This window comes from Hippocampus zosterae, chromosome 16, assembly GCF_025434085.1.
Source record: "Hippocampus zosterae strain Florida chromosome 16, ASM2543408v3, whole genome shotgun sequence".
Lineage (NCBI taxonomy): Eukaryota > Metazoa > Chordata > Actinopteri > Syngnathiformes > Syngnathidae > Hippocampus > Hippocampus zosterae.
The window spans coordinates 8,791,535-8,808,728 of NC_067466.1; the positions used below are offsets into that span (position 1 = coordinate 8,791,535).

Here is a 17,194-nt window from a genome sequence, read left to right on the forward strand (position 1 = left end):
CATGTATATTAGAGGATCAGAGGACAATAAAACTAATGGTAGGTAGTGATACCTTGTGCCTAAATTGACGCAGGGACAAATGCACTATTTTCACAAGTCACCTGGATTCCTCCTTTTCGTCTTTCTCTTCCTCGTCCTTCTTTTCCTCATCTTCTTTTTTCTCTAGCTTCTCCGATTTGTCCTCTTCGTTTTTATCTTCGGACTTCTCTTCTTGTGCGGGGCGTGTGATTTGCTGCAAACAGAAACAAAAGGAAAGCGGGTTAATTTGCAGCATTTCGGCATTACGGATCGTGCGTTTATTTGGTTACTAGAGGTGTACAAAAAGGATTTGCCGAGGATAATAGTCTGCCATCTAAAAATGAATCCGTTGCTCAGAATGAATTCATCTCATTACCACTACATATTGTCATTTTCTGTCTTTGCAAACAAGAACAGCTTAAAACAATACCACCAGTCTGACAACACTTCTGCTGTCGATACCTTCATGCTCTTCAGTGGATGGCATAAATTATTCAAAAAAGTTTCGGATTTATTATTCTCTTTCCATCTCATTAGGGTTTTTATGCCTGCGCTAGTGTCCCCCCCCCCCCAATGCTACAATGCTGGTTGCCGAGTTGTTTGTGCGTCATACAAGCACGGCAGGGATTTGTGTTTCCATTACAACAGGGATGCTCTCTTAAAGGGCTGTCTTGAACATTTGACGGGCTTGTCGACTGACACGGTTTCACGGAAGTGTGCGCAGCCACGAAATGTTGGCGGGCAGTGACACGCATCAAGTCTTCCACAAAAAAGGGGGACAGGAAGTACAAATAATCCAATATCCTCAATCGTAATTAAAAGCAGTTTACAACATTCATGTGAGCAAGTTTGAGACTCCTCTTACCCCCTCGTGTTACTTTGCATACTCCTCAAACAAGCCAAGCAAAATATCCCAAATATCTACCAGATGGGGGCCAAATAATGTGCTTGTCTTAACCGTTATAGCACATGAAAACAAAAACAATGCCTGTCGGGGGATTATCTGCATTGTCTTCATCTGTTGAGCGACTATTCATCAAAAATCATTATTGTACTGACTCAACCACGTTTAGGAGTCTTGACGCATCTGTCAAATTTGGGTTGATATGTTCAGCACTTGTAGAATTGAAATCACAGAGCATAGATTCAGATAATCAATCAGTGTTTGGGTTTTGCATCACAACAATACAGATGCCGAGTTCTTATTATTCAAGGAAAACTGCAGAGTCCAAGTTGAGAATCTAGGTTAATGTATGCGGGGAGGCCAGCATCCAATTTGGGACTATGATGTTACCTCTGTACTCATTTCCTGTCAATAACAGCTTGTATGTTTTGGCGCTTGACCATTCCGAAATATTTTGCAATCGGTTTCAAGACCCGAGACCAAACTTGTTCTTCAGCGGGATGCTGTTGTGGTTGGCGCATCGAGCGCTCAAGTGTTTGCTTTGGGGGCGATTTGAGAACTGTGGCATTCCTGCTTGGTCTCCAACATTTTGTAAAGGGCCTCGAGACAGATGTTTTGACAAAATGAGACTCTGCGGTGATTCGGTATTTTTAAATGAAGACCTTCCTTGGCAAGACGGAATGGCTTTCAGATTTGCTGATTCACAAGTCTTGTTTCCTTTTGTAAAGCATGTCATGACAGTCTTTCCTTTCCAAGCGAACAACGCTTCTCGCAACTACCAAAATGCTAAAAGTAGCAGATTGCGTGTATAACCGCTGAAAATGAAATGACTGCTTTCCAGAAATGGTGTGTGTTAAAAACATTCTAAATCACGAGACGGTAGCCGCACTGTGAAGAAAGTTATCAACAACAGCGAATATCATTTTTCTGTAGTCCACAATGAAAGCATCGTTTTCTGCTGAATCAAAATAAGACATTCATCACCGTCACACAGAAATATGCAGCTTTTGCGTATAGACACACTGGGGGTGTGGCTTGGGTCTGCTTCCGGCATGCGGACTACGAATACCACAAAGTGATCTCCGCAATGGAATATTATAACTTTCACTCGGGGAGTATACAATGCTGCAACAACTCAGAAAATGGTCTTCTCCAAACTCATCGCGCAACATGAGCAGACATGCCAACATTTCATGACGGGCCCTGTCTGCGGATTTCCTAGAAAGCCCGTCTAAAAATAGCTGCGATGCAGTTTCAAGATGCCTGCTCTCATTTGCTCTCGCAAAATAAAACAGCCAAAAGAACAAGACTCAGGAGATAGGAAATCTAGTGTTAAGGTGGTTTCAAAGCTAGTAAACATACCTGCAAGCTCATTGGTTGACCATAAAAAGCTCTTTTCTCTGCTGAGAGCCACATCTTACGGGTGCTGTAAATGTGTCTCTACCCTGTAGCGCTCCCATATCTGTGAGAGAGGGGCAGGACAGCACCAAAGAAGGGCTGCCGGGCCAAGGCACTGTTGCACGTAGTCCGGGAAAGTGTTTCAGCGGGGCCACTTAAGCAGCCGAAAGAATCGTCCAGCTCACATGAATGCACTCATCTAAGCAGGGTCATTCAAGGAAATCCCTGTCACCAGTCTTCTTTGACTGGCACTCGAAGCAACATGGTGAGTTTCGGGGCCTGTCAGATGGCTGGGCTGTACCAAGTGAGCGGTTTGTTCAGAGGGGGCGGGTTTAAGGGCTTTGTCTGTCATAAGAACTGTGGAGACGAGGAAATGGAAAACCAGAGCGAGAAGCCCTCGGTAGATTCGCAGCCAGCACTGACTCTGTTGCGTGAGGTTCCTCCCCCTAAATTCCAGTTGTTCTTCCTGTTTTCTACAGCGCTTGCTTTTTCACTCTTCCTTCCCTTTGAAAATACGAGTGTTCTCAGTCTAATTTAACTTGAACTCCCTGCAACTTAGCGGGACTGTCTGCAAGACATTAGCAATGCTGTTATATTAGTTGTTATTAACTCATTCAGTACCAGCCAATTTTGGACCAAGTCTGAAAAGACGTTTACAAACGTCTTCGGGAGTGAATGAGTTAAAGGATTATTTGACAAATAGTGAAAATTATTATAATAAGAAAAAGAACGCGTTGGAGGAGGGAATGCTTTGCAATAATCTGTGTTCAAAGACACGGGACAGTTTTTACACTAAATTTTGGCGGGGAAAAACATTCTCGAACGAAAGACCATGGACATGGGTTGTGGTGTTTGTGGCAAATGAAAAAATAATCTCACTTTGGACTTTTTTCCGCAGGGACAGTAGGTAGCATAAGGACGCAAGTTTAAAATCCACTTTCAAACTATGTCATTGTAACATTAGGACTACAAAAGTACCATGTGCCATGCTTAAAAATACAACTTTTGAAGCATAGAGTTACACCTCTCATTGTAAATTGCATTGATTTGTACAAAACTTGTCAATGGATCGCCACATTCCAAAAAATAATGCTCACAAAAGCTGTGTCAAATATTGTGTTGAAAAAATAAGTACAATATGCGATGGTGGCTGAGTGAGATTGTAACCGAGCTAAACACTCAAATAAACCCGATCAATATTAGTGACAGTTGACCTTTACGATAAGGGGTCTAATGAAAACCGATTGGAATCGGAAAATCCAATTTGGATTGAACCAAACTGAATTGAAACGGATGGCACTCCATGTACCAAGATACATAACCATCTTTTTATAACAGCTCGGTTTGATGTTGCTGATGAAACGAATCGTAATCTCACTGACTCGAACCGAATCGAATCGTTTCACTCAAAAATGTATCACTAAAATCATATCACGTGTCATATCACGCGAGATACGTGTCCAACTGCCTTTTATCAGAAATGCACACTCCTATTTACAACGCTTACATTTCGAATTTCAATCAAGTAAAACTAAAACAATGACACTTGGCACCTGTAATATTGGTTCAATGTTGATCTTCCTTTTCATGCTGCCATAGATCAGTCAGCTACACCATAGGCAAATATTGAACACATTTGCAGGAGTACCTGGTTCCTTCCCCTCCGTCTGCCATAGTTGCGTCTCACCAGCGTCTTGTAGTTGTTGTTCTTCTTGGTCAAGTAGTAGTACAGGACACAGTCAGCAACACACTGAAAATCGACGGAAAGCATGTCCACGTGAACACACGATACCGATACAAGCAATGGAATTATTCAAGCATGGGCTTGGACTCCTTTGTCTCTTCGTTAAAATAAATAACATTATTGCACATATCAATCAAACAACTGTCTGATTCACCTTTCTTTCTAGATAGGAAGCAATCAGGCCAAAGTTCTTAGGATGCTGGACAAACCTGCCAAGAGATGGCGTTGTGTCATTGTAAAGTGGACTGTACTTAATACAGGTACTATCCATGACATCTTATAATAAGACCATAAAAACCCACTTGTCTTTAAAGATCTCCTTTTCATGTTCGGTCCAAACATTCATGAACTGTCGGGCTTTGTACACCTTCATGGCGTCATCCATCAAGCCATTCATGTTGATGAACTTCACTCGCCTCTGCTCGGAGTCATACATCATGGGAGGGATGACTGATAGCTGTCTCATCTGTTTTTCGTTGTTCTGTGACACATGGACATGTCGTGGTAAGTCTTTATCGGTTCCAAAAAAAATGAAGATCAATACAAAGCCACCTCGTGAGGAAAAGCGGTTCGGATCATCGGTGGATTTTAACCAACAGTATGCATACATACTACATGCATAAAAAAAGATACAGCTCATGAAATGTGACTTGTTTTTTTCTTCACAATTGTCGGCGCCATACACTAATGCTCAAGATGTTTTTTAATTTGGATTTTTACCCACCTCCTGTTCCGAAAGACCATCAATAATTTCAGAAATCTCATGCTCGCTTCGAGCGATCGTTGCGGAGAGACCCGTTCCTCTCTGGCCAACCCTAGTAAAAGCAGAGGCATGTAATGTGTGAAATTACAATTGTATCTTTGTTTCTTGTAGATCACTTGTTGATTTTACACAGCATGAAAGCCGATCATCGTCAAAGGAGGAAACTCCCATCTGGTTCTGATTAAGACCTTCCAAGAAGGTGACATCAGAGGACTGCTCGACAGAATCTAATTTCATGCCTGTTCTATTATTGCTTTAGTTGAGCTTGGTGCTGCATGTCATCTTTTATTGAACCACACAGGGGAGATTGTTTTATTCAAGTGTGTGGGACGTAGCAACCATTAAGCCAATCAAATTTATAGGAGCGCATTCATTTGTATTCCCAAAGCCACTTATGTGCTTCAGTCAGTATGAAAACAACTCCACCCCATTTCTTGTGAAAACTAACAATTCACTGTAGAGATGGAAAGTCAGGAGGCAAAAGGGTGCAATGTCCCAGATAGTTCCTTGGGCAAAAATGAATACTGTGCTGCAGCAACTGTGTTGTGTTAAAGGTTACATCCAGTGTATATCGAGCTTTTCACCTCTGGAAACGCTCCTGCTGCTCTCTCTGCTTCCGGATCTCAGGGAATTGCCTTTCGTAGTACTCCCGTGTTCTGCTTTCCTTGGCTTTGCGCCTGGGGTTGTTTTCCATGCGCTCCACCTTTTTCTCCCAAGCTTCCATCAGCTGGTCATATCGTTGGCAGATCTTCTGTTCCTGAGTAGACAGCATCAGAACTAAACAAAGACTGAGCCTCAGGCCTTTGGGTTGTCAGATAATGGAATGAGCCAAACCAAGTGCAGGGTAAACATTTTTGGTCTGCTTTAAAGTAATGCTGAGGTTTAATTTTAACGAGTACACTGCTAAAATTATTGAGAAGGCAAAATGACAGAAAGAGAATACGGGCAACCCTGTTATCTTAAATACTACAGTTCAAGCAACGTCGCAACAAGGCTGCAATGAATAACAAGACCAAAAAAAACCAAAAGGAAAACCTTCAGAAAATTCACAGATGTGAGTGGATTGCCATCAATATGGTTATCTGTGAAGTGATCACAATGACGACCAAGACTGGCTCTTAAACATACGACTGAGGAAAACTTAAGTTAGCAACATGCTGAGGCAACGTTGAGGCTTTGTGGTGCTCTTTTCTATACAAGCCATTTTTTTCATCCGACACGAGAAATCTATTTCAAGTGACCATTCCTGTGTGATTGCAGTCAATCTTCTTTATCATCATGTACGAGTTCTCTGTGCCGTGACAAAATAACGTGTAAATTATCATACTAATTATCCCCTTTTACATCCAATGAAAAAAAATAACACTGAAATCTTATTTCCAGGGACTTAACAGTTAAATTGGCGATATGGGAAGATATTTGGATTGGGAGGACAATGCATCCACATTTCCACACAAGAAAAAGAAACAAACAATTCTCTCTTTCTTTCCTCTTGGCATGAGGCCACAAGCTCCCTACAATTGTTCAGACTCCAAAAGGCTGTCAGACAGCCAACGGCTTGAAAAAGGGTGATATTCACTGAACATTTGAGTGCAGCTGTAGAGAAAAGTATGATGGGGTTTCTGATAACAGCGACAGTTGGAGTGCATTCCTTCGTATAAAACCATTTTTTGGGCGTGGGGGTTCCGTTTACTGGCATCTTAACCATGAAATGAATACGTCCAAGCATTTGGTTTGAAACTGACAGCATAACAAATTAAAATGTAAGAATCCTCAAGTAGCTCACATTTTGCCTTAAATCAACTGGGATTGGCTTTAGCTAGGACTTCTATAACCGCAAAGAGGATAAAGAATATAGACCATGGCCATACATTTTTGGAAACACTAATAGAACAAGTTGGAGCACAAGCATCAACGACTGTGTCATTTTTGTTGACCTCATTGCTCTTTAATGTGTGCCAGAGTCATCCAACTAAATTCTGCTTTCAAAAAGTCTGGATTTGTGACGCAAAACCTATTTGCGAAAATAATATCAGAGGGTACGTAACCCCTGGACTTTCCAAAATGCTCAACAAAAGCAGAACCACTTACCCTTTGTTTACGAGCATGGTTCCTTCTCTTAAAAAAGAGAATCAGCTTCTTCCTCATGACCTGATTTCTATAGAAAAACACATTCATTATTTTTAATTGTGTTGACACAAAGTTATTTTTACAAAGAAGGCAAAATTTAAAAATATATATTTTTCTTTAGTTAGTAGGTTTGCTCATTAAAACTCTCTTGAGAAGATTAGATTGAAAATTGTCAACAGCCAACAATGTGGGCATTTCCCCCCCTCTTTTTTTGAAAAAAATCATACATGGCTTATAACCACACGCAGTTTTTTACTTTCCTTTACTATCCCGATGAGCAAAATTAATCAGGTGACGGGACAAATTCGATTGCACAGGGTCACGTGGGTTTTATCACATTGATCTTAAAACATTCGTCATCTGAGATATTTCCTGCACTGTATTTCTTCTGCAATCATGAAGACCCAGAGTTTTGTGATGTACTCACGTTTTAATGTTGTCATGGTAAACTTTTGTGTCTGATGGTTGATTGTACAGGGGCTAGGCGGTGCAAACAGAAGAGAAACCCATCATTAAATATTCGCATAAGGTAATTTCTAAATGACTGACTAGCTAGGAATTACAAAAGTGTGATATAAATCATTCAGGGCCATACCAGTTCAACCTTGGGACCAAGACCTTCCAGTATTTTATGGGCCTCTTCAGCTTTTTTCTAGAAAAATTGAAACATCGGATAATAATACCAAGTTACCAACATTACATGAGGATAAATGGTCAGTTAAACAAAACTACAGTGAATTCACACTGTATTAGAGATGTTAAAGCAATCCATTTGTATTTTTCCTCCCAAAAAAGCGAAATAAAGGAGTCCTATTGCGAGAGTGGTTTCCCAAGTGCAAAGAAATACTTCAAAAATGCATTTAAATCAGTTTAAATCTTTTTCAGGCTTATGAGAAGGGTAAACTGTTCTTAAAAAATATTTATTTTTTTAAATAGGGTCTTTCTCTAAAACTGATTAGCCCCCGTCACTTGTGGGTCAGTGATAAACGAGGTTTCACTGCGGCATGGAGGTAAGTGAAGTTAAGGCAACAGGCAGACAAGTCAAATATGGCCTTTTTTTAATCTATTTTGAAACACAATTTGTGATCTGTAAAAATAAAGACTTAAAACGTTAACTCAGTTGAAATCTGGGACAGTAAAACATGCTTATGACTAAACTGGGTCAGTCCAAAGGGTTAACTGTTGACAGGGAAGAAAGGCGTGTCTTGCAGCAGCTCCCCGTGACAGACATGAACTATAGTAACCTTTCCCCTTGTTCAGCTCAAACACAAAGCAAAGCCTGTCAGTGCATTTTATTTCACACATCCTAATAACTAACAAAAGCTAACTGGCATAAATGAACATGAAAATGATTTTTCTCGACAATATCAGAACGATTGTCGATGAAATGCAAAAGGTGTGCTGGTCTGCTCAATTTGCCAGAGGGTCAGTTCACAAAGGTTAACCCCGTGAAGGGTAGTTGCTAATACGTCATGGTATTCAAAACAGACACCTCACCCTGTTCTCATCGTAGATGATTTGGACTATGCTGCGATGCTTGTGTTCCACTGGGGGAGGGGTCACTGGCTTTTCTGGCTCCACGGGTTTTGCAGCTTCCTCCTCCAGTTGTTGCTAGGAGACAACAGCGACAATATAAAACATCAAGTTAAGAAAAATTCACAAAATACAACAAGACTGATACAGGCAGGGTCCTTTTATCTATTTCTGGACTCAAATGTGGTTTGATTTTCCATCCATCCTGCAGTGATGTGATCTGAACCTCTGAGAAGAGCAAAACATGCTGGCATAATCGGATTGCTCTCAACATGCCTGTTCATGTATAAAATACAAAGACTCAAGGGTCAGGTGCTGAGGTCATGTTGATGGTGCGAGACAAGTTGAACTGATGAATGTTTGATTGGTCAATGTTTACAAGCTAAAGGTTATGTACACGGCCAGGTTACACAGTTGAGATTAGCAGTTCCTGAAATGCCCCGACCAAATACATCCCTGAAAGTCTTGCGGGAATTCATACTTGAATGTATTCACTCCCAGCAAAGCCCGTCTTACATTCTTATCAAATGAGGGAGAATTCCAAAAAAGATAGCGGGACTATACAGAGAAAAACTGATTCAAAACTAACAGGATGATTAGATAATATAAAAGTCCCGCCAGTAACTAAAAGTAAATAACTGAAGTTATTTATGCGTATTCTCCTTGTTAAATGAATATACTATTGGTTATAGAGAATTGGCCCTCAACACTCCAACGTAATAATGATGTGCAGATCATAATACAAATGACAAATTCCATCTGGATTTTTTTTCCCCCTGAAACTATTTTAGCGCTTAAACCATGACAGGGAACGTAAAATATATATTGATACAATCAGGACAAAACTTTCAAGATGTGATCTGAATTAATTTGGAGAAGCCTACAAACTGTAATGTTGTGGCATATGATCCAAGCTCCCTTTTCAAAAGGTTGCTTGAATCCCTTGGTAGGTGACCTCGATACCATGTACCAATGTTTGATTTCCCAGCCGTATTAAACTCTTATCCTTTCTTATTCACGAAAACACAAAAACGATTTCTGTTGCAAGTTAAGAGAATGAAGCCGACTAACTTGCTTTTTCTTCAGCTTGAAAATCTGCTGCTCCACTTTAGCAATCTCTCGATCCACGCGGTCCATACTCTGAATCAGCTCCTCCTTAGATAGCTTGGAAGGAGACGTGTCATGTTCTTCCCCAAGATGTAATGCAGGTCCTCCTGGAGAAGGGCATTCCACTTTCACACTGTACGGTGACTCCTGAGGGGTGGTGGTGGGGCATGGGGGGATAAATAGATGAACTTCTTAAAGATATTGTAGAACACAGATGTTCAAGGCAATTGCAGAATTATAATAGACGAAGAAATTGAATGAAATAACACAAGTAATGCTCATCATAATAGTGTGCTTTAACTTCTTTAGCATTGAACTGAAAATTGCTGTTGCACAACTCTTGACAACAGCAAAAAATAAAAAATAAAATCCTCGCAGTGAACATGAGAGAGAGTTCATCAAGTTTGATAAATGGCAAGAGGGTTTACCTTTTTCACCTCCACGGTGGCTCTGAGGCTATCCTGTAGTGTGTGGTGCATGGGCAAGAGAATACCCCCAGCAGAAGAAGAGGTGCGGGTGATGTGAGCCTCAGAAATAGACTCCATGCGTGGGCGCTTAGTCTCCAGTGCCTCATGTTCAGCCTGGGTAGTGATGGAGTGGAACTGCTGTTCGTATCCATGCCGTCTCTCTGGAGGCCTGCAGAACAGAAGAAAAAAAATGCATTAACTTGGGGCATGAATACCGGATACTACACAGATGAGGAGAATCACTACCTTTCAGTCCCAGGGTGGAATTCAGAGAGTAAAGATGGTCGTCTTCGACCCTGCGGATCCTGCAAGTGAGTACGATAATCTGGGACGGTAAAATCCTGAAAGCAACACACGGGGACATCACAAACGACATTTTGACATGCATTGCCGTTGCGACATTTGAAACCAACTTCTATGACATTGGGTCAGACCATGTTATCAACTCAAGTCAACTTTATTGTCAAATATGCTCTATGTGCAACATAGATGAAATTTATTTCCTCTCAACCACAGGAGAGAGAGAGGAGCCGCTGCGGGTACCCGTGCCACCATCAACTGCACAGCTAACATAAAATGGCAAAATAATACAACACAACCCATAAGACACAGACAGTCATGCAATCTTAACCACTTTTTCTGCATCCACTTTGTTGTTTGAAGCCGTTATGGATGAAAGAGGATCAAAGTGTCCTTTCACCAGTGGATCAGTGACGTCATGCTGAATATGTGCGCGTGTCTGTTCCGAGCTAAGTTTGAACGCAAATTATTGGAAAGCCCCCTCATAAATAATGATTTCAGTGTTAATGGATGCGGAAATAGGCAACTATTGAAACTGCGAACGAGCCAACAGCGGATATGACTTCATCATACTTCCATGTTCCGACGCAATATAGCTTGCAATAGACTTATTGTACATTGAAACGAGTAATCGATACAGAAACTTATTAATCCCAACGGATATTTTGGTTTGGCTCGTGCAAATGCAGGTGATGTGGTTTTGCTGATCAGGGTTAATGGATATGACCAAGATCCACGCTGGCACCGGCAGCATCAACAAGAACCTTTGATTGACTGGTGATTAAGTCTGCAATGTACCTGCCCCTCACCCAAAGTCAGTTAGGACAATCCGTATCTTCCACTCTTGAATTCATGTCAGCTCAAACACACAGCTCATGTTGCGACCATGAACAGGATAAGCGATAGAGAATGGACTAATAGATGGATGGATAACTGAAGAAAAATAACTTGTGCATGTCTTGTCCATGTTGGGTCAGATATCTTTTACTGCAACCAGGTTATTCCATAGGACAGACAATAATCTGGAGGGCAATCGTTGCTCAAGAGATTAAAAAGATCAGAGACTGATTATAATCAAGCTATACGGATGTAGCGGATGTGGTCACAGCGGACTTGGGCCAAAGGCAAGCTTATTTCATCATTTTGTGGAGGACAACAATTACAAAAGGAAATCAAAACAGTAAAGGCTGGGCTGAATTTCATGAACCACATTTTCCAAAAATGTTTGAAGCAATTACAACACACGTCTGACTCAGATGGGAGAAAACATGAGAATAAAACATGAGAAATCTGTTATGTCAAAAAAGACATTATTCTTAAACGATATTTTTAACAACAAAAAGGAGCAAAGCCAGAAGATCTTCATTCCAATCTTCGATTGTATTGTATTCACCAAGTTTAACAGGGAAAAAAAAAATAACTGAAAAGAACACATAACAGTTATCAGCATGCCATGACCTCCACAAAAACCTGAACAAGCAAACGCAGTTACAAGAATTATGACAAAACTCCAGTTTTGTTCCAGATCTGTGCAAACAAATGAAAATGCCCAGAAATGAACTGCTGAAACTTTCTGTGGAAGTAAGCTTCTCGGAAATCGGGCCTCCAAAAGTAGCTGGGACACATGTCCAGTTCTCACTTTGGTTAAAGTTAATAGCAGAGTGCTGGATATAAATGTCACGTATTCAAAAGCAGCAACATCTCTATTCGCTATGTAATATCCCTAATAATAGTAATAATAATCCTATAATAATCCCAATGGATTTCACCTAATAAAATAAAATGTAGTACTTCTTTTCACACCTTCCCAAAACAGACCCAGTAACCACGGGGACAACATTGATGGGACATTGCGCGTTTGCTCTCTTACCCTCAATCATACAGCTCCCATTAATGTCGACGTTCAAACACAGAGATTCAAACTCACCATGAACCTAGCTCCACATATTTGTTTGGTCTCATGTTGGTATCAAACATAAGCAATGTGCCCTCCTAAGCTGAACCCGTGAGAAACTGTGCACTGCTCTCTCGCTTTCGGCGCGCAGCGGATGTGTGCGGCGCGTACCAAAAAAGTTTTTTCAAAGAATTCAAATCGGAGCCGTAGTTGCATTTTGAATTTTCATATACTGTTCATATAAAAAGTTTTGTTGGCACATTTGGATATGGTTGATAGCAGCAGCAAAGAAAGAGGTGACCAAAAAAGATGGAAACGCAAGGTGATTCGTTGTCACACACGAAGATTGCTCTCGGCCGAAGCCACCCCTGACCAGCAATTGCGGCGTTGTCCAGCGTTCATGCTGTCTGCTAGTCACCTCGCCATTGCGCTTATAACCGATCAAAGGAAGTTGCTTCGGTGCTTTATCAGAATGTCTGAACACAAGTGAAGGAAATTATATCGGCGCACATATTATTAACTAATTCACTCCCAAAGAGGTATTTAAACGTCTTTTCAGACTTGGTCCAGAATTGGCTGGTACTGAATGAGTTAAGTGTCGATGATCATGTTTCGTTGTCCCGGCCAATTGTACGCCAAGTATGTATCCCGATATCCTGATGACGTGGTCGATATCAATAGAAAATTATTAAGATAAATTGCATGATCCCAAAAAAATGTTTAAAACGTGAATGCAAACCCTGTCCCCGGCATCGTGCGGTCATTCTACTTCAAAGGTTCCACTGTAAATCAAATTTAATAAATACAGATTGTGTAGGACCAAAATAAAAAGCATCTCCCAATTTTATTTAGATACAAATCATTTATGGGCGAACCAATAGATGCAAAGTCTTACTTGTTGGTGCCGCGTGCCGCTGAAGGTGTACTGGACAGAATGGGATGGGTAACGGCTCTGCTCACTGCTGAAGCTCCCCTGGCTCGGGGGGTAGCTCCCGGAGCTACTGGACATCCTGACTCAGTGCAAGTGGGCCGCTGCTGCTTCACTGTTGGCTGAGCTACACCATGTTCCAGGATACAAACCACCTATGGCCAGATAGCAAAGGTCACATTTAAATGTTTACGTCAATATATCTTTACGAGGAGAATAATGCATTCTGGTGTGAAGTAAGAGTAGGCTAATGAAAGTATGGTTGAGGAAATTGTAAGTGTAGAATTTGAGTGGTGTGGTATTACCTATTCTACAGAACATTAGCTGTGAGAAGTATGCACACAACATTTGACGCAATGAGTTTGGAATTGATGAGTGGAATTGTTCATGTCTTCTGAAATATTCTTTTATTTTGTAAGGTAAGCATTTTGATCATGGTCAAGTGAGGCTTCTGAATTGAATACAACTATTTATGCATTTTGATAGCAACTGGCACATGGAAAGGGGAAAAAAAAGCTCTGGGTTAGTGTGCAGCTGCAGTGCGCAGGAGCAAAACCAGCCTTTCAATAAATTAACTTGATTTGACATCAACCTGGATTGATTTTGTTTCTCAGAAATGTACATGAAGCATTAAAATCAGTCAGGCTGTCTAGTATTAGCCGGATCTTCATTCAAAAAATGACCTTCCCTTTAACTTTCTTTTTGTGTGTGCATCCCGTAGGTTGTTTTCACACCTGCAGATCGATTTCTCTGACTGGAAGCGGTTGATGGATTGACAAACAATGCCCATTTCCCCCCGGTTCTGTTTGTATTCACGTGCAGAAAATTCCAAGCATAGCAAAACACATCACAGGAAACAATGAAAGGCGGTGCTCTTTTCTTAATGGTCCCAAGAAAATAAACAGGAAGAAGACCACATTTAGTTTTCAACTGATCTTCAAGGATGGGGGCAGCATGGCTCAGTGGTCATCTCCCAACCCGGAGATTGGGGGTTCAATCTCAGGCCTTGTCAAAGTGTCCTTGAGCAAGATACAAGATACAAGTTGCTCCTGATGTTGTGTCATCAGAAAGTAAAGGAGGAAACTGTGTAAAGTGCTTTGCATACCAAAGGTAGAAAGTGCTATGTAAGAGACATCCCATTTCCATTTCCCATTCAAGAAGTCTGTCATCTGTCAATCAGCTCTGTCAAAAACTGAGTTGCCGACCGACCAGCGGTGGGGCTTTTGATTTTAGTCTCAACGACTTCGAGACCTGCTTATATGACACAACATTTTCCACTTCCATAAACCTTGCAGCAGCATGCATTAAGTAGCGGCACCTTATCGATTCAATGACAAATAATCACGAGCAATAATCATTTCATCTCTCTTTACTGTTGTTGGGAATTCCTCCATCGAAACGGGAGGTTAGGGCGCTCAAAGAGATTTACCCATCTAGCCATACCAAGTTGTTGGACATGGCCAAGGAGTACAAAAATAGTCCTCTGTGCCAGTTTGAGGCATCCCAATTATTCTGTGTCAGCGCTAGACGTCATTCTGTGTCAGACGTGATGATGCAGACGACAAGGGGAAACTAGGACATTTCATTATCATTTCGGTGTTACACGGCTGCCCCAGAAGAAGCACAAAAAAAGGAATTGATTGTCATGCTTGAAAGACTATCCTGTCGGACACCGTGCGGAATTCAATCGCCTAGCTTTTTGTGACAGGATTCACCTCCACACATTGCAATACAGAATGCAGACAAAAGACGATCCGAGTAGAAAGTAGATCTGTCAGGTAAAGGGGCCTTTATTTGGTGACGACTAAAAAAAACCTTTGTTAGTCAAATAGTTAGTGGCATCACTGATCTTGTGGCAGACCTCAGATGATCCCACAGTTGAAGGAGCCAACAATTGCAGAGCTGGCAGCACACAAATAGTCTGCTGAATCAAGACCTTATTTTGTGGTAGTAAAATAACCATCTCTGACTCGACAAGACATTACTGCGGTCAACAAGGAAGTTATACGATCGCTTCATTTTTCAGGAATCTGTCATTTACATTTTACAGAAACTTTTTCATGGACACATCATTAAGAACACCCACGGGTGGCTGAAGCATTTAATCAACATCTTTAAATGTCAGTGTGCGTGTAAAGGATAAGTCAGGTAATTTATTTATGAGGGCAATTTACAGGGTAATGCCCGGCAACTGGATAGCGGCCACTAAAGTCTGCTCATCACAATTCACCCAAAGGCAGCTGGCATGAGCTCCAGCTCAAGACAGGACAAGTTATAAAGCAATTGAATGGATGGATGGCCGTTTTCGGCAACACTCTTTGGACAGAAGATGCCAAAATTCTGTCAGCTGTCTATTTGCAACAGGTCTAAAGGTCATATTCAATACATTATGTTCAAGTCCTTAAATGTGATGCATGTTTTACTTCATAGAGCCATGTGTTTGTCTACATGAATCGAAAAATATGTGATTAAATATATTAGCTACTGTATGATGTGATGTTTAAAATAGCAATTCCCATCCAGTTGGTTTTTTAAATATTTTGTCTTCATAAAGACTTCAGTCTACTACATTGCAATGTTGATTTGACCAATTAATTGTGTAGCCCTTCTAGTTATACTTTTACAGTGGAGTCAAACACGGGTTAGAATTGAAACCCCCTCTCAAAATACTCTTGTATGCTCTCAATAAAAGTGTACGAATGTAAGTAACAGAATGTCTCACAAGAATATGGACTGTTCCAGAGTCAGTGACTGTTAAAAACAGGAAAAACAGATTGTTTCAGTGATGCACCTGGATCAGGACCTCTCCCCTGCATGCAAAAAGTCTCCTTTATTTCGCCATAAACAATACAGTACAATACAATGCTACAGTACTTCCTGCTTAGAGAAAGAGCATCGCTGTCCTTTTAAACCTTTAACTCAACAGATTGTTACAACACGAATATGGTGACCGTCTCAAAATTGTAACGTTAAAGCAGTTTCCCTTTCACGTTATCCTTTAATTTGTGCTCACTTTTAACATTAAACGATCACTTTTAGTCACAAATGTTCAATAGTTGAAAGTAGCGTCACTTAGTAGTGCTTCGAATATTAGGTTAGCTTTAGCAATCGATTTTCAGAGACGTTTTCTGGCATAACTGCTTTTAATCAGTGTTTAAATCTAAACCCCTGCAGTGATGCTTTGCACATTGCAACTGTTTAACATCCTATTTTAAGCTAGCCTACTTATCATTACAGCAGTACTGGTTGTCGCTTATTTGGGAGGGTGGCCCGACGACCGCAATAGAACCATTTCCCGGGGATCAAAAGACACCCTCGCAGTAATAAACAACCAACAAGCGCACGCGACTGCAGAAAGGGTACGATATTTAAGGTGTTGTTGTTGTTGTTGTTGTTGTCGTTAGCAAGCTAACCTATCCATATTTCACCTTTGAATTCGCAACTGCGTCGCCATCTTGCAAGGCAGATTTCACCGTATACCGAGCACTCAAATAGCATTGCCCTGCGCATGTTGCTTTGTTAAATAAAATAAAAAGAATTCCACACACCTCATATTTGGAGAGTTTACCGAAGAAGGGAACGGCATCTGTAGGAAGAAACGTATGCAATTGTTTTAAGGAAATCCGCCAGTAACGGGCAGTGGACGACTGGGCAGACTCGGCTGCGCCGCGTTTGTCGCTTCGTGTCCTGGCAGGTCAAAGTAAACTGTTCTTGTTTGGTTTGATTCGCAACCTTGATTTTGAATGATATACTTTTAAAAATCTAGACTATTATTATTTTTAAGCATTGTAAATGTATTGAAATTATTGGTAGCTTCTTGTGGAGACGGTTATATTTTGTACTAGTGATTATTTATGTATCTGCAAGGATAAAGCTGTGTGTTTGCTAAATATTTCCCCTAAACACGGAATGTTTTGTTTGTATTTTTTGGCGTTAATATGAGAAAATAAAATATTTCACACTAAAACACGTTTTCTTATTTTAACTCTGTCCAAAATAATTGTTTAT

The 17,194-nt window shown here is 40.8% G+C and overlaps 1 protein-coding gene across 5 annotated transcripts in view; it reads right to left on the reverse strand.

Moving 5' to 3' along the window:
- Nucleotides 1-16,893, reverse strand: part of ncor1 (nuclear receptor corepressor 1) — a 39,645-nt gene extending 22,752 nt beyond the window's left edge. For all 5 annotated transcript variants that reach the window (XM_052047706.1, XM_052047705.1, XM_052047704.1 and 2 more), the window contains exons 1-15: nucleotides 16,735-16,893; nucleotides 13,154-13,341; nucleotides 10,311-10,405; nucleotides 10,026-10,233; nucleotides 9,562-9,744; nucleotides 8,455-8,568; nucleotides 7,553-7,609; nucleotides 7,385-7,437; nucleotides 6,919-6,985; nucleotides 5,412-5,584; nucleotides 4,789-4,879; nucleotides 4,367-4,545; nucleotides 4,219-4,273; nucleotides 3,969-4,070; nucleotides 102-232 (exon numbers count right to left, since the gene is read on the reverse strand). In XM_052047706.1, the coding sequence (XP_051903666.1) occupies nucleotides 102-232; nucleotides 3,969-4,070; nucleotides 4,219-4,273; nucleotides 4,367-4,545; nucleotides 4,789-4,879; nucleotides 5,412-5,584; nucleotides 6,919-6,985; nucleotides 7,385-7,437; nucleotides 7,553-7,609; nucleotides 8,455-8,568; nucleotides 9,562-9,744; nucleotides 10,026-10,233; nucleotides 10,311-10,405; nucleotides 13,154-13,267 (1,622 nt within the window). In that variant the 5' untranslated portion in view covers nucleotides 13,268-13,341; nucleotides 16,735-16,893. The remainder of the gene's footprint in view (nucleotides 1-101; nucleotides 233-3,968; nucleotides 4,071-4,218; nucleotides 4,274-4,366; nucleotides 4,546-4,788; nucleotides 4,880-5,411; nucleotides 5,585-6,918; nucleotides 6,986-7,384; nucleotides 7,438-7,552; nucleotides 7,610-8,454; nucleotides 8,569-9,561; nucleotides 9,745-10,025; nucleotides 10,234-10,310; nucleotides 10,406-13,153; nucleotides 13,342-16,734) is intronic.
- Nucleotides 16,894-17,194: the final 301 nt, after the last annotated feature.